The sequence below is a fragment of the Nannobrachium achirus genome, assembly GCF_963921795.1.
Source record: "Nannobrachium achirus genome assembly, chromosome: 2".
Lineage (NCBI taxonomy): Eukaryota > Metazoa > Chordata > Actinopteri > Myctophiformes > Myctophidae > Nannobrachium > Nannobrachium achirus.
Window position 1 is genome coordinate 67,712,758 of NC_137811.1, and position 23,125 is coordinate 67,735,882.

The 23,125-nt window shown below is 44.3% G+C and overlaps 1 protein-coding gene across 1 annotated transcript in view; it reads left to right on the forward strand.

The window, feature by feature from the left end:
- Positions 1-633: 633 nt before the first annotated feature.
- Positions 634-23,125, forward strand: part of phf20l1 (PHD finger protein 20 like 1) — a 29,899-nt gene continuing 7,407 nt past the window's right edge. Inside the window, exons 1-18 of the mRNA XM_080743680.1 lie at positions 634-733; positions 2,655-2,742; positions 4,318-4,489; positions 4,744-4,828; positions 5,807-5,895; positions 6,243-6,458; positions 7,264-7,369; positions 10,557-10,745; positions 11,268-11,435; positions 13,644-13,706; positions 15,001-15,339; positions 16,966-17,286; positions 17,703-17,756; positions 18,022-18,114; positions 18,386-18,544; positions 20,003-20,190; positions 22,241-22,340; positions 23,075-23,125. The exon at positions 23,075-23,125 is cut by the window's right edge and continues 145 nt beyond it. Of these exons, the coding sequence (XP_080599806.1) occupies positions 2,660-2,742; positions 4,318-4,489; positions 4,744-4,828; positions 5,807-5,895; positions 6,243-6,458; positions 7,264-7,369; positions 10,557-10,745; positions 11,268-11,435; positions 13,644-13,706; positions 15,001-15,339; positions 16,966-17,286; positions 17,703-17,756; positions 18,022-18,114; positions 18,386-18,544; positions 20,003-20,190; positions 22,241-22,340; positions 23,075-23,125 (2,476 nt within the window). The 5' untranslated portion in view covers positions 634-733; positions 2,655-2,659. The remainder of the gene's footprint in view (positions 734-2,654; positions 2,743-4,317; positions 4,490-4,743; positions 4,829-5,806; positions 5,896-6,242; positions 6,459-7,263; positions 7,370-10,556; positions 10,746-11,267; positions 11,436-13,643; positions 13,707-15,000; positions 15,340-16,965; positions 17,287-17,702; positions 17,757-18,021; positions 18,115-18,385; positions 18,545-20,002; positions 20,191-22,240; positions 22,341-23,074) is intronic.

Below are 23,125 nucleotides of genomic sequence, written 5' to 3' on the forward strand. Positions count from 1 at the left end.
GATTTTTAAAACAATTTTTTGGACACTGCTCCTACAGTTTTTGCCCTAAAATCACGAATATCACTACACAGCATGTCTACACTCATGTCATCAACATGGATCAGGAAGATTTGGGCAAAACACATTTTTGCCCTATTTGTGGAGATAAGCCACCTACGGTCGCTTATCTCCCGATTAGGGAGTCTTACTGGTAGATTTTGATTATGACTGCAAATCACTTCAACGGCCCTTGGCCGATACATTTCTGCCATTTGCAAATAGCTGATCTACAAGCTCACTTAATGCGTCTGTGAGCTTGTAGATCTGCTATTTTCAAATTATTTTTCTTCATTTTATTATTAATGGAAAACGTGTGAAATGGGATATTCTGCAAATGAGTACTTTAAACGTCTTTTTAAGTACATTTTTATACCAGTAGAGTATTTCTACATTGCATTTGCAGCAGCATTGATACTTCTTCTACCTGAGTAAAGAATTTGAGTACTTTTCCCACCACATGTCATCAAGTTCATTAGAAAGGAACGGCTCCTTATACTGCGAAACGGATCACATCGTTCATTTCAAAGAGCCGTTCAAAAGACTCGATTCGTTCGCGAACGTCCCATTCTCTACCGATGACTGAGCTGAGGTCTCCTTCTTGTTGCAGAGAGAAGAACGGATCGTTGCTTTGGTTGAAGGTTGACTTCTGCAACAATCTGCGTCCCGTTGAGTCGTTTCCAATGTGTCCGCAAAGGTAAAATAACACCTGCATGGCACGAGGAGAGAGAGACACACACACAGAGAGAGGTGACTTCGCGTTGCACTCGCAGACAAAACCCTGCAAGCCAATGAATGGTTGACAGTCACAAACTTTAGTCTGCCTGTTAGCTGGCTGGCTGCCCTGCTGGAGAGCTAGCTTATGGCGTTAGCATGGTGCTAACTGGCAGTCAGTGACCGTTACTGCAAACAGCATTAACGGTTTAGCATGGTGCTAACTGGCAGATCAGTACACTAACCTGCACACTGCACATAGTATGGTTAGCAAGCTGCTACTGGCAGCTCAGTGGCTATAAGCTGCACATACACACACAGATACAGCATTAAGGTTAGCATGGTGCTAACTGGCATTTCAATTGGCTAATCTGCAGACTGCACCAGGATTAATATTAGCATGGTGATAAACTGGCATGTAGTACTAGTATACGTCTATTACATCTGGAGGAGTGCTGGCTGCACACCAGTCACACAAAGGGTCTCATCTGGAATGTGTTGCTAATACAGTCAGTGTGCACTGTAGATGATCCGTTTACCAACAGCCCTGCTTAAATTAAGACATCTGTCGATCCCTTGACACATTGACAACATAATAGAATTAAAGTGTGTTGTGTTAAAAGCAGCTGATCACTTCGACAGACATTGATCCGAATGAATCAATTAACGAATGTACGGTATATGGGATGAGACTGAACTGTCTACCAGGTTAGTGCTAGCTAGCCTAGCAGTTGTAACCCTGGCTAGGCTAACTCAGTGTTAACTGGTTAACCAGACCGCTGCCCTCACAGACAAGACATTCAACTCAGCGGTTGCTTCTCCTGATAGCAGACGCATTTCAGACAGCTGTTAGAAGAAGTCAGTTAACATAACATTGTCTATAGTAGTGGTAGAATAACTGTTCAGTTCCAATGCTAGAGAGACTAATCCCCCTGGAGTTCTGTTGAGAGCTAGAGATAGGATAGACTTTATTTTCCCAAGTGGAATTTAGTTGACGACATATGTCGTATCTGTTAAATAACAGTGACAACATAGTGTGTACATAACAATATTACATACTCACATGACAAACATGCAGTACAACACAGACACAGACTGCCAACACCTTGCTAGCAAGTCCACAATCCCCTGACCCTTCTGTTGTAAATATCTATATATTTTCTTGCACTGTTTTTGTCTTTTTCTGACGATATCCGCTGCATAGTACTGTGTTCTATCCGTCTGTTATTCAATGTTATATGAGATACATAAAAGGTTTCCTGTGTAAATAGGCCAACAAGCTTACTAGGATCTCCATTTAGTTGACCGTGTGAACTGTACTGTCACGAGACTGTACCTTTTCCTATGCAAACTTCTAATACATTCTTCAGTCAATCAATCAATCAATTACCTCTGAGCAGAACTCTAATGCTCTGTATTATCTGGGTTTACAAGCAAAGAAACTCACTGAAAACCCAAGGAGAGATGATTTGCTTGCCAACTATTGTTGTTGATATATAAAACCAATAGCCATTACAGTGAATCAAGTCAAGTTCATGATGATTTGGTTAACAACATGGTTTACTTATCCTGTTGAATGATGGGTTGCATTTGAATGCAGGTCATTGCACTTGCAAGGCAGCATATTGTCTGGGGGACTAACGCCTGTGCCAGGCACCCTCGGTTTGATTTCTTGGTGATCTTCTTAAATAAATCAGCTCATGATGAAAAAAGAATACAGAAATCTTCACTTCAGAATGACATAGTAGCGTAACATGGTGGTTATATTTACATACTTTTGTAAATTCTCATGAAAAAATAGAAATCTACTGTTTTAGTATCACCAGGGAATATAGTATGAGGGTGATCTATTGACTTAAGTCCTATTGCCTTATCTGTGTTTTGTTTTGTCTGTGGTGAACCAGGCAAAATGAGCAGAAAACCCCCCAACAGACCTGGAATCAGTTTTGAGGTGGGAGCCAAAGTGGAAGCCCAGGACTACCTGAAGAAATGGTATGGCATTAACACTGGAGTATTAGCATAGATAGAATTATAAATTGGACCATAACCCTAGAAATAATATACACAATATTCGACATAGTGTGGTCGCAAAGTATGAATTTAATTTAATTGGCATGACGATACGTATGACGATTGAATTGTTGTAACATAATTTTAGTCCAACTCCAGCAGCTGTCGTATTATGGAAACATAAGAAATGGTGCAGTGATGCAGAGTGGGAGATAGTGACCTCTCAATAGGGCATCGTATAGTGAAGCTTCTCTGATGTGTAGAAATGCTTACAGTTCTGGTAGAAAGCTCTGTACCTAACTTAACTCCCTGACTATCTTAATATCTACCAAGGAAAGCCTGCAGCCAAGCCGGAGTAGTCTTTTTGAAACTTATGCAACTTATACATAGTCCTCCTGATAGACACTGTATGTGTAGTTTGTTTGAACATCTGAGAACAAGGTTAATTGCAGCATACAGGCCAGCTTTTGGACTATTGATTAATTGAATATAGCCTCTGACAGCTCCATAATACAATGTTCCATTGTTTTGTTGATCTTCACTCCTTCGTGTTTGCCAGCGGAATGTAAACGCCAAAGTTTGAGGAGGAAACGGAAATCCCTTTAACACCACCAGAACTCTGCAACCACTTTCAACTTTCAAGTTTTGTGCATGTCATTCTAGACCAAAATGTTCCAATAAAGGAAAAACGATGCATTGTGTAGAATAGATTGTCTATCTTCGCTGTGTGAGACCATCGTACGATAAAGTAAGACTTACAGTAAGTGGTCAAACTAGCCATAGTAATCCCCCCAAAATGGTAACAAGGCTAGTTCACACTAGAACTGTACAGTTGTGCCAAATGAGACATGCATACAGCATTTGGTGACCATAGCGGATCTACAATTTGACAACGGAGAATGTGCATTACCTTGTGAAATTCTAGATGTGCTGTTTTCATCAAAGATATTTGATTGAGGGGCACGGTGGCGCAGTGGTTAGCGCTTTGCCTCACAGCTAGAAGGTCCTGGGTTCGATTCCCGCCGGGGGACGCTGTGGGCACTGACGGCGTGTTCCTCCCTCCGCATCATCAGCGCCCACAGTGGCGATGGGGCCTTTCTGTGTGGAGTTTGCATGTTCTCCCCGTGTCTCCTAGGGTTGATACCCTCACAAAAACATGCAGTAATCCTGGTCTCAATAATGCCTCCACCTGGCCAGCCGGGGCGCCTGATGGAGGGGAAAGGAACTGGTTGGAATAACGTGTTCCTTCCACGTGCTACGTCCAGACCAGGGAAAATCTCCACTGTCAGGTGAAAAGAAGCAACTTGGACTCCTCATGCATTGAAGGAAGCATGAGGTCAGTCCGTTGTCTCCCCTGGCGTGGCAGAGGGAGAGCAGAGCCCAGGATTACATAGGCAATTGGCACTGGGTGAAAAAAATGGGTTACAAAATTGTGAAAAAGAAAAAAATATATATTTGATTGTAAGGGGGGGGGGGGGGGGGGGGGTGTTACGAGGTTATTTATTTTATATTCCATTAGGTTCACTCAACGCTGTGTGCGGGTGTTGTATGGTTCAGGTACCCAGCCCGTATAGAGAAGCTGGAGCCAGAGGACGGCAAGCTGCTGGTGCATTTTGAGCGCTGGAGCCATCGCTACGACGAGTGGATCTCCTGGGACAGCAGCCGACTCCGTCCTCTTCAAAGACCCTCCCTCCGCAAGGATGGGCTGAAGGAAGACGGCGACAAGACTGTACGACATACAAACGCACACTGTCACACACAAACATCCACAGACTTTCCCTTACAGGTAGAACCTTTACAAATATACCCAACATTACTCACAAACTAACACAGATGTCTCATGTATTGAGATGCTCTGAACAACATCTTGCCGTGCATCAAGGCTCGTTGATGTCGCGCAAACTTGAAACTTGGTCTGACACCGTGAACTCTTACGTGGGTTGACTGGCTTGTCTTTAAGTGATACATTTGCCTTTTATACAGGCACTGCGAGGTGGTGAGGAGGTTCTGGCTCGCTGGACAGACTGTCGCTACTACCCTGCAAAGATAGAAGCTGTTAACAAAGAGGGTGAGTACTAGCTAACTACAGTTGGCCTAATTATACTTACTTATGCCTGACACCCTTACCAGTGTATAGGCCATTCTCGGTCACTGGCGTTCTTTTCTATCTGTGACCAGGTGTATCACGGTCTGTTAGTGTCTGCCTGGAGACACCAGGTTTTTTTGGGGCTGGCCTCTGTTTCTCTTCCCTTGAGGGTTCCAAGTCACCCTATACTTGGCCTAAATCTAACTACAGCAAATAGTTAGCGCAGTGTTTCTCAAATGGGGTTACCCCTTGGGGGGTGTCGCTCTCCATTCCGACATGTCGCCACTCCGAAATGTACTTCTTATTGTCGGAGTGGCGACACTTCCATAGGGGTTAAGTTTAGGGTAAGAGTTAGAGATAGGGTTAGTGTCGGAATGGAGACATGTCGGAGTGGCGGGGTGTAACCCCCCTTGGGGTACTCTGCAGTACTCCCTGGGCTACTCAGAAAATCCAGGGTTCCCACGTTCATGAAATTCCTGGAAATATTTTGAAATTAGAAAAATATTTTTCCAGTACTGGAAAAGTTTTGGAATTGATCAAGGGTCCTGAAAGGTCCTGAAGAAAATAGCTATGCATTGTCTTTGGTTATTGATTTTGTTAATACCTCTGAAATGACAAATTAAACATTGGCCAAATTGTCAAATATTAGAGGCAGAAATTGTGAAAATAGCTGATCTACAACATGTAGATCGGCTATTTTCACAATAAAACTCTTAGTGCTCGTCAGGGTGCCGGGTCCCCAGTTCAAATATAATTATTTCGGGGGTCACGGCCTGAAAAGGTTGAGAACCACTGGCATTGCACATAGGAGTAAGCGACTCGTTATTGAGCTGAATTATTGTTATATAGTCCTGGAAATCGGGTTAAATGTTCTGGAAAAGTTTTGGAAATTAATTGGTAAAGATGTGTGGGAACCCTGAAAATCTCTTTTAAATGTGTATTTGCACCTGTGTTGTACAGGTATGTACCGTGTCCAGTTCTATGATGGCGTGGTGCGCAGTGTGAAGAGAATCCACATTAAGTCCATGCCAGAGGACGCCAAGGGACAGGTCAGCAAACTTTTAACTGCTGCCTTTCTGAGGGGCCATGGTCCTCTCTCTTTGCTGTTCCCTCTGCTTTTCTCTTCTCCTTTCCTTTTCTCCTCTGCAAATTTAGCTATTTGCATTTCTTGGTGACATGTATTGATGCGTTAATATGCTATGCCATGTTGATGAATTGATTACATAGGACCACAGTGGAAACTAGTCTCCAGGACTTGTTGGTGTTATCCTTGTAGCCCATATGTTTTAGGGTGCCTACGTGCTGTTTCCATTTTTGGACTATTCAATCCTCTCCTCTGCTGTGTTATGAACTATGTGTGTATTTGTGTGTGTTAATGTTGCGTTGCTTGGACCAGGACTGGGTGGCTCTGGTGAAGGCGGCCACAGCCACGCGCTCCAGGAACTCCAGTAAGCCGCGGACCAGCAACAACAGCAGCCGCCTCCGGCCTGACATCCAGGGCGATGAAGACGATGATGAGGACGATGATGAGGATGAAGAGACGGACGAGGACGAGGAGCAGGACGGGGGGAAAAGACGAGAGGGAGAGCATAAAGACCCGCCCACTATCCAGGTAGTCAACTATGGGTGGTTAACTGCGTTTTAAACCCTATGTGCTCCCCCACGGGTCTATACGAATACCAGGGGAGTCGCCGGAAAGAAACTCGCCTGGGCTGATGGTTTAAGCCTTTTGATTGAGGTATTTATTAGAAGTTTTGTATAGGAAAAGGTACAGTTTCATGACAGTACAAGTTCACTGATACAATGTCATCTAAAAGGAAACTTGGGTAAGGCAAGACTTATTTGTTATTTTCCATTGAGATCCTTAATATCCTTATAAACCTCTGTAAACTATGCCTAAATGGTTAAACCTAACCTTATTCCTAACCTTAACCTCAGTAAAACTGTGCCAAAGCCTAACCCTATTCCTAATCTTAACCTCAGAAAGAAATGCATAATCCTAAAGTTATTTCTAACTTTACTCTCAGTAAAACAAATACAAGAATACAAATCTCTGGGAGTTTATTTCCAGCGACTCTTCGGTTACCGTCTATACTTGGTCCCCTCTAGAACAAATCTCCTGATTCTTCTCTCCTGTGCTCCACCACATTTGTCTTGAAAGACTAATTCATGTATGAATGGATGCTACACACAGTAAAATCCTGTGCAAATGTACATTTTATACGCATTTTCTTTTTTTTGCAAATGGATAAATGAACACACACGATTTACCGTTTATCCCTGATATTGAGGGTGTTGACACTGTGAAAACAAACTCATGTGTCTTGTGTCTGTGTGTGTGTCTCTCTCTCTCTCTCTCTCTCTCTCTCTCTCTCTCTCTCTCTCTCTCTCTCTCTCTCTCTCTCTCTCTCTCTCAGGGTGTCTCGGTAGTAGGGTGTGTGAGCAGTGGAAGTTCAGTGAAGGACGAGCCTCAGTCAGACTCTGACACGCCCCCCTTCACCACAGACAACAAACACAACACAGGTATGTTCTAATGGTGCGGTGAACGACTTGATCTCTGTCTAAAGGCCACTTTTAACCAAACAGATTCGTGGCCGAATCGGCGGCGGATAGCGGTGGAAAGCGTCTGTTGCCGAACGGGAGCTCATCGGTAGGTTTTCGGCAGCGGGTCGGGAACGCTATCGACGGAAAACTGGAAGACTGGACTTGCTCAGTTTTGTAGAGTTGCCCCTGGACGTCGGTGAATTGTAGTGAGTTGTAATGGACCATTAGTTTGCTACTGCTGCAGCAAAACCAAGCCTAAATAAGCCAGAGACATTTTCCCATTGCACATTTTAACTAAGTAGCATATTCTCAACTCTCAATTTCCTATACTAATCAACTCCAAGGCAACGCTAGTAATAGTGATGTGTGTTGTTTTGGTGTGAGGAGAAGAAAACTCCGGACAGGAAGCATCTCCGCTTCTGCTCCCCGGTTGCCAGATTTTGTGAGTTAAACAAGCGACCAGGTCTATGAAAACATGGCCTAAAGAAAGCGTCCGGTTTCACCTATTGAGCTCTATTACATTAGCTATTTTCGAAAAGAATGTTGAAAGCAAGGCCAAATAAGCAACTACAATTCAGAAACATGCCCAAACAAAAGTAACCCACAACTAGCAACATTATAGGAAAACAGGATCAAAGTCGCTTGTAACGAGCCGATATGGCAACACAGTGCGCATGCGCAAAACTGTACAGTAATTACAGTCGGCATACAGTCGGCTGGAAAATTCAATGTGCTTAGTTTTTTGCAGTTCTTTGCAGTCTGTGAACAGTTTGAACAAGTCTCCTGTTGTATTTTCGGTGTGGAGGCACCTTAACCTTGTTCTCTCTTCTAACTACTAGCCAAAAAAAAGCGCCCTGCAGGCATTTGGCCCCATGCGACTGTACGTGAAAGTTCAAGCTTGTGCTTTATTGTTATTTATCTTGTGTACAGGTACATAAGAGTAAAACTTCTTTCAGACAATGCAGCAGTATTGGTAGTGACAATAATAGAGAGAGAGACTGCAAAAAGACTTGGTATATTATATACACCAACAGCATTTTTTCAGTTGCTGCCACATTAAGCCCTTTGCACACAGGACAGTTGCGTTTTTTTCGATTGCTGCATGAATACAACGCATTGGATTTGGTGTGCAATGCTGTGCGGAATCGGCGCTGCGGATCCCAAAAGGAGTCATAAAAGGAGTGAAGAGTTTTTACCGCATGCGACAAGACGCACAAATCGAACTGGGTTCGATCGAGAAAAAGACGCACGGCCGCAGCCACTCGTCGCACGGCCAATTCGGATCCGGTGTGCATGAGGTCGTAGAGAATCATTGTTTTCTTTTTAAAAAGTGAAATTGTCCGTTTTATAAACGCGCCTGTGTGCAAAGGGCTTTACTTGATGTAACCAACTTCACAGTATGTACTTTATACAAGGGTTTATCTAGGGACAGTCAAGCATATTTAAGTGCAAGAAAAGGTCAAAAGAGGGAGGAGTTGTGACGCACCCACAGCATAATGGGGGCGACAGTGGCTCAGGGGTAGAGAAACCGTAGTTAGAACACGGAAGGTTCCCAGTTCGAATCCGGGCTCACCCAGAGTTGGTGTCGAAGAGTCCTTGAGCAAGACTCTGAACCCCTAGTTGCTCCCGGTGAACAGGTTGGTGCCTTGCATGGTTTCCTCTGCCATCGGTATATGAATGTGAGTGTGAATGGGTGAATGTAATGCACAATCTATGTAAAGCGCCTTGGATAAAGGCTCTATACAAATGCACCATATACCATTTACCATAATCCCCCCATACCCTGTATCCCCCAACTCCCCCAACAGCCAGCCAACCCTTCTTTTATTTTTTAATTTAATTTTCTTGAGCATGCCATTATTTTTTGTTTTCAAAACATTGAAAATATTCAGAAATGAATCTCCAAGCTCACAATGTGACTCTCTGTGAGCTTGCTGTTATGGATATATTGGATAATGTCAAATTTTGATCTATCATTTCATGAAATTTGGAGATTCCATTTGCTCCACAAACCACTGTTGTTGGCTAATCAGAAGTTACCTACTTAGATAAGGAGATAGAGGGCCACAAACCCTGCCCTGGCCAGGGAGTATGACACCCCCTTTGTGTGTGAATTCCTGTATTGTTGCTTCCTCCTTAAGAAGGGTGACATTGTTACAGAGAGGGACTTCTTTTTGGAGAGCTTGGAGGGACCGCCACACGGTGAGAGAGGGAAAGAGAGTTGGCTCAGGGTGCAGGCAGAAAAACAAGCTTGTTTTTGAGGCTGTCGTTTTCCACAGTTCAACTTCATTCACTTTGGAGATCGGCTATTTTTTCTTTGTGTTTTATCTTTTTTTTTTAAAGCCATTTCACAATTGTGGGCCGCAGTCAGAGGCTGTGGCTATTTGCAGTCCCTTTGGCATAGAAAGGTTTGGGAACAGTGTTGTGGTCTAGGTTTTTTCAGAGGGTTTACCATAATATTATTCCCTACCACACGCATGACATGTGTTAGTGGTCAACAAATTAAGTGATTAGTGGAGGGTATACGATTTAATAACGGTACATATTGTCACAGTTGGTAATTGAGATTCAGTTAGATTGAGAACAGGAGTGCTCGTTTTTGGGCACAAGGTGGAGCAGGCGGTGCCTCCTTCGGGGAACTAGTAATAATTTGACTGAGGTTAGGGTTAGGTTTAGGTATAGTTTTACTGAGTTTAGGGTTAGGATTAGGGTTAGGTTTAGGCATAGTTTTACTGAGGTTAGGGTTAGGATTAGGGTTAGGTTTAGGCATAGTTTTACTGAGGTTAGGGTTAGGTTTAGGCCTAGAAGCATTCACCAGGTTAGCATTCACCAGCGTGGGACTAATGCAGTCTACCACTGCTCTACCACTGAGACATGGGCTTCTTCCACATCCAGGTGAACTAAAACAAGCGCTCCTTTCCCAATCTAACTGGTTTCTCAAACTAACATTTATATTCTTGGATGGTATACTACGCATATAGCGTAGAACATGCCACTGTTTGGGAACCACTGTGATAGACTGCTATAGAACTCCCAACAACATCTGACATAGACGCACTTGGAACATGAGGAGTCTGGAGTGAAAAATTCGTTGTGTGTGCAAACAAACATACCAGGCAATAAAAAATACTTCTAACTCCACTTCTTGTTTTCTTTCTCCTTCCAGGTCATATTGACCCCGCCCCCTCCTGCTCTCTCACCTGCAGCCAGAGGCGGCGCTCGCAGCGCCTGGCGCCCACCCCTGACCCGCCCTCCGATCCCAGCCACCACGAGCCCTGTCCGGCCCAGCCTGCGTCCTCTGATCCCACCCACCACCAGCCCTGTCCGGCACAGCCTGCATCCTCCCAGACACCAAGTGAGACACTGAAGTCAACACAAGACAATCAAATAATTAACATCAATAATGTACAACAGGTTGAAATGGCTTTCTACCCGTGCGAATAATGAGCGATACCACACGGGTCTTATCAAACAAAGGAATTAGCTGTGATGGTCGCGCAAAGAGCTGAAGTGCTCTCACTTCTGCAGCAACGCAGGCGTGCCAATAATCACGATAAACCACACCCTCTTATGTAATATTAACACAATACTAACACAATTAAATATACCAACAATACTGTCAGAATTTATTTTTTGAAAGCATAATATCGATATCTTTGGTTGAAAAAAAGATTTGTCCAAAATACCCAGACCTTGTGGACTGGTTAACTGCATCATATACCAGTGATTTGAATTGAGGTAACGTGTGTGTGTGTGTGTGTGTGTGTGTGTGTGTGTGTGTGTGTGTGTGTGTGTGTGTGTGTGTGTGTGTGTGTGTGTGTGTGTGTGTGTGTGTGTGTGTGTGTGTGTGTGTGTGTGTGTGTGTGTGTGTCACCAGGTGCATCAACGGAGAGGGAAGATTCAAGTCACCACAACTACTGCACCTGGGCCCCGCCCACAACGCTAGCCCAGCCAAGCCAACCAACCATGGAACAGAACCGTGTGACTGACAGCCCTTCGACCAATCATATTCTCCTAGAAGAGAAGTCACCGCCCCCTATCACAGGTAACTGTAGTGAAACTGAGCAGCTCGACAAAGATACCGGGTGGCGTTGTTGTTAAATGCACGCTCAGTGTTGTGTTAATTACTGCAAGCTGCTATTGTCAATTATTGTCTCCACCAGCCGAAGGCTTGGGGGAGAGTATGTTTTCCCCTTCGTCCGTCCGTCCGTCCGTCCGTCCGTCAATCCGTGTGTCCTCGCCGTTTGTGTGCAGCTAATCTCAGTCGCCGTTGGCCCGGTCGCTGCCAAAGTGAGCACACACATTCCCTGGATGCCAATCTAGAACCTCTGCCCTAAATTTTTCAAATGGGCCTTTTCTAGCGCCACCTTTGGGCCGACTTATGTAAAACACATTTTTGGATATTACTCCTTGAGATTTTATCCAAAAATCACGCAAATCGGTACACAGTATCTCTATAGTCATGTGATCAAGTCCGATCCGTCTGATATTTCATATTCCATCCTGATTGGCTAATATTAGCTTCCAAAGTTTGCAGGATTGCTCCGTTTTTGAACAAAATGCTTCAAATCATCAACGCAGCTTGCGATTACCGTGAAATTTGCCACACATATTACCACTAGGTCAAGGAACAAATGCTACCTTTTTTCACATTGGCCAGCAGGTAGACTTTAGCAAAACACATTTTTGGAACACAATGCTTCAAATCATGCATGCAGCGTCCGATTTCCATGAAAGATCTAAGGTGAAGAACTTATGCCACCCTTTTTACATTGGCCTATTATACAGTAGCACCACCAGGACGCACGGCCTGGTGGAGACCTGTGCTCGGAAGAGCACTGCTTCAAGTTGACAGTGAACACTGCATCCTTTACGACAGTGTTTCTCAAACTTTTTGGACTTCAGTACCCCCTTTTACTGATTGCTGAATCCAAGTACCCCCTTTTGATTAGAACATACCAACATAAAAAGTCAATGTCAATATGTTGAAAATGAAAGCCTGTTTTCTATTCAGTAACAGTTGTGCTAGTCAAAATTCATACTTAATTAGCTTTAAAACCTTCCAGAGCAGCACGTTCACATACATTTGTCAATGTTTTATCATTAAATATAACAGAAAAATAAACGTTTCCATTTTCTCTGATGTACCCCCTGTAGTACCTCTGCGTACCCCCATTTGAGAACCACTGCTGTACAACAACATACATAAAGCAAGCATCCAATACAGTGCGTTGCAGTGTGAATATAACCTTATTGTTTTGCCCGTCCATCGCGTGTTGTTGATGGCGAGCGTTTGCAAAGACCAATTATATGAACGCCTAAACCGGTTTATATTTGTACACCACAGGAATAGAAACCTCAGAACATTTCTAGGCAAGGCCAGTGTTTATTTGTATTGCACATCTCCTACACAAAGGCAATTGAATGTACTTTTGGGGCGGCTGTAGCTCGAGGTAGAGCAGGTTGGCCAATGGCCCATGGGTCGGCGGTTCAAATCCAGACCACCTGAGACTTATTGATGGTTCTTTATATAAAAGCAAGCAAGTCAGAGATGGCTCAACCATTGTATGTTTTTAAATGACAACATTTTAAAATTAATTATATTCCTCACTGAGTTAACCAAAATTGAAACTAATAGGCATCAATTCTTAAACTCAGTCAACCAGTGAATTGAAGCAAGGATGGGTGTATTATTTAAGGTTGTGTATCCTAATATTGGTTAACAGACTATAGCAGATTCCTTTCTATTTGTTCCTTTCTTTTTTACATGGGACATAGCTTTTTTGAGCGGTGGTCACACCGTCTCCTATACGTGGCCGTGTGTGTATGCGTGCGCGCGTGTCTGTCTGTATGTAGCCTGCAATACCTTTTCTGACCACACATGTTAAGGGAGGGGCGCTGTTGTTCAGCCTCAGACCAGGCACACTCACATTCACACACACACATACGCAGTTACGCACGCACGCACACACACACACACACACACACACACATACACACGCAGCCTCCACCGCTCAGTTCACACAAGTGTGATTTTTGTTCTCAGTACAGGTAATTACTGTTGTCTAAACTTGATGAAATGAAAGCATGAATGACCTTTTCAAGCTCTTCAAATGATAGTAAGAAAGACATACAGTAATGGCCTGCATCACTGGCTATAGTAATAATATCAGTAGTGACGATAGATAGTAGCAGTATTAGTAATAGTAATATACTGTAGGTTTACAACCTGTTGTGTGGTCCTGTTCTCCAGCTGTGGGCGTGAGGAGCTCTGCTATGAGGACGCCCAAAGCCAACAGACACGCCAGAGAACCCAGTACGTACCGTATGCACGTCCACCATCCCCTCACTCCGCCCTGTGCTTTCCATAGCATAGACCGGTACTTTGAATGACCGTAGAACATTTGAATGAAGGCAACTTGGTTTTGATGATGTGATGTGATTGTGACATTTTAAGTGCCTCTTGTTCAGGGGATCTTTTTGATGTTTCTGACTAATGACAACTTAAACCTTCTATATACACTGCCCCTCTGTGGGTGAAGTATAAGAAAGAGAGCTTACGGAAGCTGCAAGTAGCCTACAATGACTGCCTTCGAATCCTGTTAAAGAAACCCAGGAGCACAAGGGCCAGTGAGCTCTTTGTTTCTTTAGGTCTCACCACCTTCATGGCTCTATTAAGGAACCTTACTTATAAGTTCATGTGCAGACTGGATCGCTCCTTAAATGGATTAATTGGACTGATGTCAGACCCTGGACGTAGCTCTGTCCGGTACATGTCTACTATAAGAGGACACTGGCATGAGTGCCTTTTTTGACTCCGGTGGGGCTAGGGAAATGTTCTGTTTCTGTTTTTATTTTTTTTTATTATGTTTGTAATGTAATGTATTGTTTTCTACCCTGTGGGCCCTGAGCCTGTAATAAAGTTTATATATACTTGTTAAATTAATACTTAGTTGACCCTCTACGACAGGGGCGCCCACACTTTTTGGACTTGAGAGGTACTTTTAAAATAACCAGCTCAACATGATCTACTCATCTCAATTCTTGTACTCGAGGGGGCTTTGGAATAGCGGCACTGGCGTTACATATAAGACAAACACACCTGGAATGGCAAATAGTGGGGTGAAAAAAGTCGTCATCCCTTTCTGTATGGAAGTGGTAGCACGTTGGGTTCTTTCTAATGCTACTGACTCTTGAAAACAAAGCATTGCATTGGGAGGCTCCCCTCAAGACAGGCCCTTCTTGAAAATAGGAATGCCAGGTTGAAAGTAGTTCCTGTGTTTGTCATAGTTAATGTGTTTTCTCGACCACTTATATAGCCTGTTATTTAGACAGATGCCAGTTAATTTCCTTTACCTGGTATCCTATAGTTTCAACTTTACAGAACGTTATTAACACTTTGAATGCCACCTATAAACAACATTTAATTTACCTGCTTTTTGATCGCTCAGAAAAAAAAGCTTGTAGATCTGCTATTTCTGCTATTTTTCAAATTCTTCAAAATGGAAACGATTATGACAATTATGCAAAATAATTCCGATCATCTCCAGTAATTGCGATTAGACGATTATTATGTAATAACTGTGACATTCCTCTCTCGTCCCCGTCAGTCCTGTCGTCTCTCCGCGCTCCCGAGCCTCCGTCGTCGTCGGGCGAGGAGCACCAGCAGTTCCAGTGCACGCTGCCTGGCTGCTCCAAGTCCTTCCGCAAGGCCAAGCTGCTGGACTACCACCTGAAGTACTACCACAGCAGCAGCAGCAGCCCCCCCGCCCCCTCCTACACCCCGTCCCCAGACAGGGTGGTGTGGACCCGCGCCTCCCCCGCCCCCTACACCCCGTCCCCGGACAGGGTGGTGTGGACCCGGGCCTCCTCCGCCTCCCTGCCACCCTCCTCCTCGTCCCGGGAGCTGCTCGACTCCAAGAGGAGACGCACCGTGTCTTCCTCCTCGTGTAAGTAGCATACACTCACAGCAGACATTAGGGACTTTAAGCTTGGGCGGTTTTCAGGACGGCTCCGCTAGGAGGAAGTACAGCTGCTATGACGCGATCGTCGTACCAGTAAAAAAAAAAGCAAAAAAAAAAAAAAACATTTTTAGACACTACGTGTAAAGGTAGCTTTTGCCGTAGTAGGAACGGCTGCGACGGCAAGCAGGTTTATCTATCGTGCACTGATCCGTTTCCGGTTACCGTAGCGGACTGCCATAGCCGTCATTGCTTAAAGTCCCTATTATTCACACAAACACACACACACGATGGCGGCGCCCACAGGCAGCATTGCTGAAGCAGGTTTCTTTTCCATTCTCCTGTAACTTTGGAACCGTTTGTCCAAATGACTTGTGTCCCTTAGCGCAATCGATCAGCGGGCCACTCTCTGTGGGTTAGGGTTAACCTGACGGTTGCTAATCGCCATTAGGGCGTTTTGCTTGTTTCTTACAATCTGTGAAGTTCTGGGGACCCCCAGGGGCCCTCGAGGAGGTGCCAGAGGGTCCCCAGCAAAATGAGGAACAGTTAAACACTTTATTTTTAGGGTATTTTCGATATTTAAAAAAAATTCTCTCTATTCTGTAGCAATCTGTAGTAGTCTGTTTGGTGGAGAGCTACCTTTACTCCTTTGATAAGGACACAGAGGGCCACAGGCCACCTGTATAAACAAAGCCTGTTCTGGCCTGGCCAGGGGGTGCAATGACAAGCCCTTTGTGTGAGTTCCTGTATTGTTGCTTCCTCCTTCAAGAAGAGTGACATTGTTACACAGAGGTACTTCTGGTTGAGAGTTCTTGGAGGGAGGACATTGAGAGAAGGAGAGAGAGAGAGAGAGAGGAGCGCAGGGTTGAGGTGGGACAGGCCAGAAAAGAGAGCAGGCTTTTTGTTTTTGACGACCTTGGATTCCACAAACAGATGTAATTATTGTCAGCTTCGTTCTTCATTCATGGACACTTTATTCGTCCTCTTCCTGTTTCTCGCTGTCACAGTGAAAATGAAAATAATATCAATCAAACCTTGGCAATTATTTGGGGGCCCACTTACAATACCTGTGAGGTTGAGAACCACTGTTGACAACCACTTCTCTAAATCGAATGTGTGTGTTTGTTTATTCCAAACTGTGGAATACACTCCATGTTGCACTTAGAAAGACAGACTCACTCCCTAGCTTCTGCCATGGCCTGAAGACTCACCTCTTCAGACTCCACCTTAGCCCATGGCACTTACCATAGCACTCGCCCTACCCTCAATGACCAGACATGAAACTAAGCTAGATAGCATTTTTTAGGTTTTACGTATATAAAGCTTTTTTTTTTACTGATTAGGTACTCGGTCTACCTATGTTATTTTTGTCTTGTTTGATATTTCTATGCTTTTGATGTATTGATGGATTACCTTGCTTATTGTTAGTCGTTCTAGACTAAGAGTGTCTGCTAAATGCTTAAATTGTAAATTTGTACACTGTCAGTTAGTGAAATTTGAACGTTTGAGAAACACTGTTCTAAATCTAGTATGTGTGTGTGTGTGTGTGTGTGTGTGTGTGTGTGTGTGTGTGTGTCTGTGTGTGTGTGTGTGTGTGTGTGTCTGCGTGCGTAGCGATCTCTCCGCAGGCCTTCCAGCTGGAGTTCGTGCGCTCGGCGGTCCGCTCGGCCGGCAAGAAGAAGCGCTCGTCGGCGTCCGTGAGCTCGGACAACAGCGCCGAGCTGTGCTCCTCCTCCCCCCTGCCTCCCCTCCCCCCTCACCGCCCCTCCTCCCTGCCTCCCCTCCCCCCTCACCACCCCTCCTCCCTGGCGCTGTCCCCCCCTCCTCCCCCCCCCAGGGAGCTGAGACTGGAGCCCCCCTACCCCCAGCCACACCCCCATCCCCACCCCCACACCCATCCCCACCCCCACCTGCTGGCCCACCCCCTACAGCCAGGTAGGCACCAGCAGTTTCATCACATTTAATTCTAGAATTATTTCATGCTTAGGGTGACCAGATGTCCCAGTTTGGCCGGGACAGTCCCGTTTTCAAGCTGCGTGTCCCGGTGCACCGACAAATATCTCCAAAACACTAATATGTCCTAGTTTTCAACATTCACTACAAAATTGTCCCGGTTTTCACCAGAATTAAAATAATAGTAGCTGTTTTCAGTGGTTGCATAGACATTTAACATGTTCTTTTCATGTACAAACATGCGCACCTAAACAATCCGAAAACATGAACAAATTCATTGCGTGTCTGAATTAAACACTGAGGCTGTTTGTCAATCACTCACTGCCTGTATGCAGGGCTGCCAACTTTCAGGAAAACCTAAGAGTGAGATTCTTCTTTTTTGCGGAATTCTCTACCAGGTTTAATCAAGATGGAGAAAAGACTGAAAATGGACGCGAAGCACCTGAGCATAGGTCTGTACGTCCATACCTGTGTGTGTGTGTGGGTGTGTGTGTGTGTGTGTGTGGGCGCTTGCGTCTGCCCATGTGTCTCAATATGTGAGTGTGTGTGTCCGTGTCCAGCTGTCTCTTTGAGTTTGACTCTGTCTTGTCAGTCTCCCTGATTGCTAATGGAAGGATGTCTGTCTGTCTGTCTGTCTGTCTGTCTGTCTGTCTGTCTGTCTGTCTGTCTGTCTGTCTGTCTGTCTGTCTGTCTGTCTGACTGTCTGTCCGTCCACAGGGAGGAAGAAAGACAGAAGAGATCGGAGAGACAGAGACCCGTTCAAGTTGAAACAGAAGAAGAAAAAAAAGAAGAAAAAGTCGAAGCAGCACTGTAAGTAAAACACCTACAACCCACATTTGACGTCATGCTAACCAGCTCATAGACTGACTGTCATAGACAGAGACTCGGAGAGATGTCATTGAACTATTCAGATTGAATGATTTCTCACAGATACCCGGGCTGGAACGCAACACACCGCCCCTAAAACTATTAACGCTAAGATTTTCTGTTGTACTTAACTATCTAAATGCCTGTGTGTGTGTGTGTGTGTGTGTGTGTGTGTGTGTGTGTGTGTGTGTGCGCGCGCACGCTCCTATTCCAGGTTACCACAACTACGATGCCCTGTCGCTGTCGTTGCTGGAGCATTCTTCTCTGCATCATCGCCACGGCAACTCCCTCCCCCCGCCTGCCTCGTCCTCCTCCTCCTCCAAGCACCTTGTCTCTCCCCGTGCCATCCTGCAGGTGGACCTCAGTGGAGAGAGTACGTATTTGTCCATGCTCAGCCACTAGTTCTGTATTCAGCTCAGCCACTAGTTCTGTATTCACTATTTGTCCGCTCAGCCACTAGTTCTGTATTCAGCTCAGCCACTAGTTCTGTATTCACTATTTGTCCGCTCAGCCACTAGTTCTGTATTCACTATTTGTCCGCTCAGCCACTAGTTCTGTATTCAGTATTTGTCCATGCTCAGCCACTAGTTCTGTATTCAGTATTTGTCCATGCTCAGCCACTAGTTCTGTATTCACTATTTGTCCGCTCAGCCACTAGTTCTGTATTCACTATTTGTCCGCTCAGCCACTAGTTCTGTATTCAGTATTTGTCCATGCTCAGCCACTAGTTCTGTATCCAGTATTTGTCCATGCTCACTCAGCCACTAGTTCTGTATCCAGTATTTGTCCATGCCCAGCCACTAGTTCTGTATTCACTATCCACCACTGCTTTGCTTATATCAGTGGTCCTCAACCTGTGGGTCGGGGCCCCCCAAATTATTTTGGGGGGGGTCCCCAGATGATTAATTTGTGTATAGAGGGTATCTGCACATTTCTAAAGTGACAATTTAAGGACTTTCTAATAGTTCAAAAATGAAAAATTAAGCATTAAGCATCGGCCAAATTGTCAAATATTAGAGGCAGACATTGTGAAAATAGCCGATCTACATGCGTGTAGATCGTAGCATGTATATCTGCTATTTTCACAATAGTACCGTGTTATACAAAATTAATGTTAATTCCTCAACTCTTAGTGCTCGTCAGGGTGGGGGGGTCCCCAGTTAAAAAAATATTATTTTGGGGGTCGCGGCCTGAAAAGGTTGAGGACCACTGGCTTATATGATGGTGATGCTTATATGATGAATATGATGAATTTTACACCAACAATAACAAACGTTACTGCACCAACTGTACCAAGTTTGATGCCTTCAAATCAAATCAAATGTATTTATATAGCACTGCCTGTAAGAACAATTTAACTGTACCAAAGTGATGTACAGAACAATATCAAGAGCAATCAATAATAAACAACATACAGTCATAGTAGACAGTTGTAAGGAAGGGGGGGGGGAGAAAATAATTAAGCCTTGTTAAGCAGTCTTGAGCCTGGAGTGTAAAACACTCAACGGAGGAGGAAGATCTGACGGAGAAGGGGAATGCTGTTCCAAAGCTCTATCACTCCTAACTAAGTTGAATTACTCGGGACGGCTATAGTATTCAGACAATACTGCTCAGGCAACGGGTTTTGGATGGACTGTTCCATGTGGATGTTCATTGCTTGTTAAGGATCTGGTAGATCTGTCGGAGTGTTCATTGCTTGTTATGGTTCTGGTAGATCTGTCGGAGTGTTCATTGCTTGTTATGGTTCTGGTAGATCTGTCGGAGTGTTCATTGCTTGTTATGGTTCTGGTAGATCTGTCGGAGTGTTCATTGCTTGTTCTGGATCTGGTAGATCTGTCAGAGTGTGAGTTCCCGGAGGACTCCACCACAGAGTCCCTGCCGTACAGCGCAGAGGAGCTGGAGCTGGACCTGGAGGAGGAGGACGTCCCAGCAGAGGAGGAGGAGGACCTCAGCGAGGCCAGCCAGGAGATTGTGCGCTGCGTGTGCCAGATGGACGAGGAGAACGGCTTCATGATCCAGGTGACCCCCCAACAACTAGTCCTGTCACAGTTATTACATGATCGCTGTCTTTTTTTTTTAATTTATTTTTTATTCTTTTTATTAAATTGACAAATGTGCACGACAATGACACAAGCAAAGACAAAACAAAACAAAGCAAAACAAACAAAAATAAACAATAAAAAGTACAGCAACAACATCAGCAAATGAATGACTCACATCGTATATTCCAAGTCAAACCACTTATTTGGGAGAGTAGTGGGGACCAGAGGTCTTGGAATACCCGTCCTCGATTGTGTTTTTCAAATGTCAATCTCTCCAGTGGCAGTAGCTGAGCCATTTGTTCTTGGAACATCACAAAAGTGGGTGACAGTACATCTTTCCATTTTTTGGCAAAATATGTTATAGTAATCAGCAATATGTATTTTTTTGGTCTCCATTCTGATCTTTGACAACTCATTCAGTAAGTAGACACATGGGGATAAATCAAATTCAGTTTCCAATACAGATTTCGTGAATGAATGAATCGAGTTCCAAAAATGTTTTAGTTTTTTACATTGCATGATCGCCGTCTAATCGCAATTATTTGTCATAAGCACAGTAGGGATGGGGCGATTTCATATCACGATTATTGTGACAAAAGAAAAAGTGATTTACAATATTCTCTCGATAATCAAAATCCATTATCCTGGGGCGGAACATTTGCCAAAAAATAGAAGATCTACAAGCTCACAGCGTGTTGCGTTGCGACATGTTGTGAGCTTGTAGATCGGCATTTGATAGTGAAAAAAATATGGAATCAAGTATGTATATTATAAGTACCTTTTACCAATTATAGAGGGTTTAAGTGGTACCGGATCTGCAGCTCGGCAAATAAAAGGTGAATTGATCCCAGTGCATGACGGGCGACGATATCACGATAAATTAAATCTCCACGATACGATTATTGTGAGTGTTTTATATCACGATACACGATAATATCGCTTTTCGTCCCATCCCATCATTTTGTCATAATAGTTTCCATTTTCAAACACATAAAAATAGCAGATCTACAAGCTCACAACACGTCGCATCGCGAGCTTGTAGATTGGCTATTTCCACTATCAATGTTAAAGCCATACTGTGTAAGATGCCCAACTAGTGGTCATTAGCCCTATAGCAAACCGCGGTCGCGTCCGCGTCTTTCGGACGTTTTTCGTACCTTCAGACCCCCGCGTCTGCCTCCACCTCGCTGAGATCTATCTTTTAAGGGGTCCCTTGTTCCTGTGCGTTCAGTAATTCCAGAGATACGGACTCCTTCACCCTGCCTGGTAGGCGAAATTACCTAGAGAAGGGATGGTACAAACGGGCGACAACAAATATGGCTGCCATAGCGACCCCACTTCAAGATGCGCTGTGATTGGCCGGCAGTTGTATAACCCTCGCTGTGATTGGCCGGTAGTGTGATGACGCAATTTTGGCGCGAGATCCGGTCCACGGCAAGGATCTCAGTTTACATACAGAGAAGGCTTTACAGGCTGAAATTCACGGCGCGGATCTTCTAAAACTTTTGTGATTTAATAGTTAGGAGAATTTTAAGATTTGTTTTATAAAAAAAGTTACATAGTACAACTTTAAGTATAAAGTTGCCAAATATGTCAGTATTTCCTTGTATATTTAGGTCATGTGTCATATCTGCCATGTGCAACTTCAAAGCTTACAAGCCAAACAGAAACGTAATTGTCAACGACAAATACACCATTAGATTGTTAATCGCGAATTATTTGAGTGACAATTAGTCGTCATGTAAAATGTCGTAATCGTGACAGCCTTACCCACAACCCCTTTCCCCCAAACAACACCCCGACTGTCTGACTGACCCTCTGTACTGACCTGCCTCATGCTAACTGTGTGTGTGTGTGTGTGTGTGTGTGTGTGTGTGTGTGTGTGTGTGTCTGTGTGTGTGTGTGTGTGTGTGTGTGTGTGTGTGTGTGTGTGTGTGTGTGTGTGTGTGTGTGTGTGTGTGTGTGTGTGTGTGTGTGTGTGTGTGTGTGTGTGTGTGTGTGTGTGTGTGTGTGTGTGTGTGTGGTAGTGTGAGGAGTGCATGTGTTGGCAGCATAGTGCGTGCATGGGGCTCCTGGAGGACAACATCCCAGACCAGTACATCTGTTACATCTGCAGAGATCCTCCAGGTAACACTTCTCCCATGATGAATTCCTAAATTAGGTCAACAGCAGGGTTCCCCAATAGGCGGCCCGCAGGGGGCTACTGTCTGGCCCCCACCAACCCCAGTAATAATGATGGTATAAGAGCAGCAACAACACTTGTATATCGTCGTCGTTGGGTGGAAAACTTGTATGTCCAAAACCGTTCGTTTTGTATTTATCATCTAAAAAATTACTAAACGAGTGAAAACAGCCGATCTACAAGCACACAACGCCTCGCTGCGACGATCTTGTATGATGAAGCAGGGCTTTGCTTTACCAAAAAACGTACACATTTGAAACTTGGAGATACAAGGTTTCTGCCCGACAGTGACGATATCTGAACTGTTGCTGGAGTAGCGGAAACGCCACCGTCGCCCCCTGCAATGTTGTGGCCCTCTGCTTGGTACCCTAGACATAATTTCTTACATTTTGTTTTTAATTTTTTCAAAACATGTTCTAAAAGCATTCCCCAAAAAGCTAAGATTTTCTTAATTAAAAAAAAATAAAATAAAAAATGCAATGATTTTTTTTTTACAAATAATAGAAAAATCGAAGAAATACCATGAATTAGTCATGAACCGACGCATTGTGATGTGCTGTTTTCACTAGTTGGGGCCCGGACGAACGTAATTTTTTTGTCTTTTGGGTCTTGAGCTAAAAAGTTTGGGAACCTCTCCTCTATATTATTAAAGCTCTTGCGTCCACATTATTCCCCACAGGCCAAAGGTGCAGTGCCAAGTACCGCCACGACCGCGACTGGTTGGTGAAGG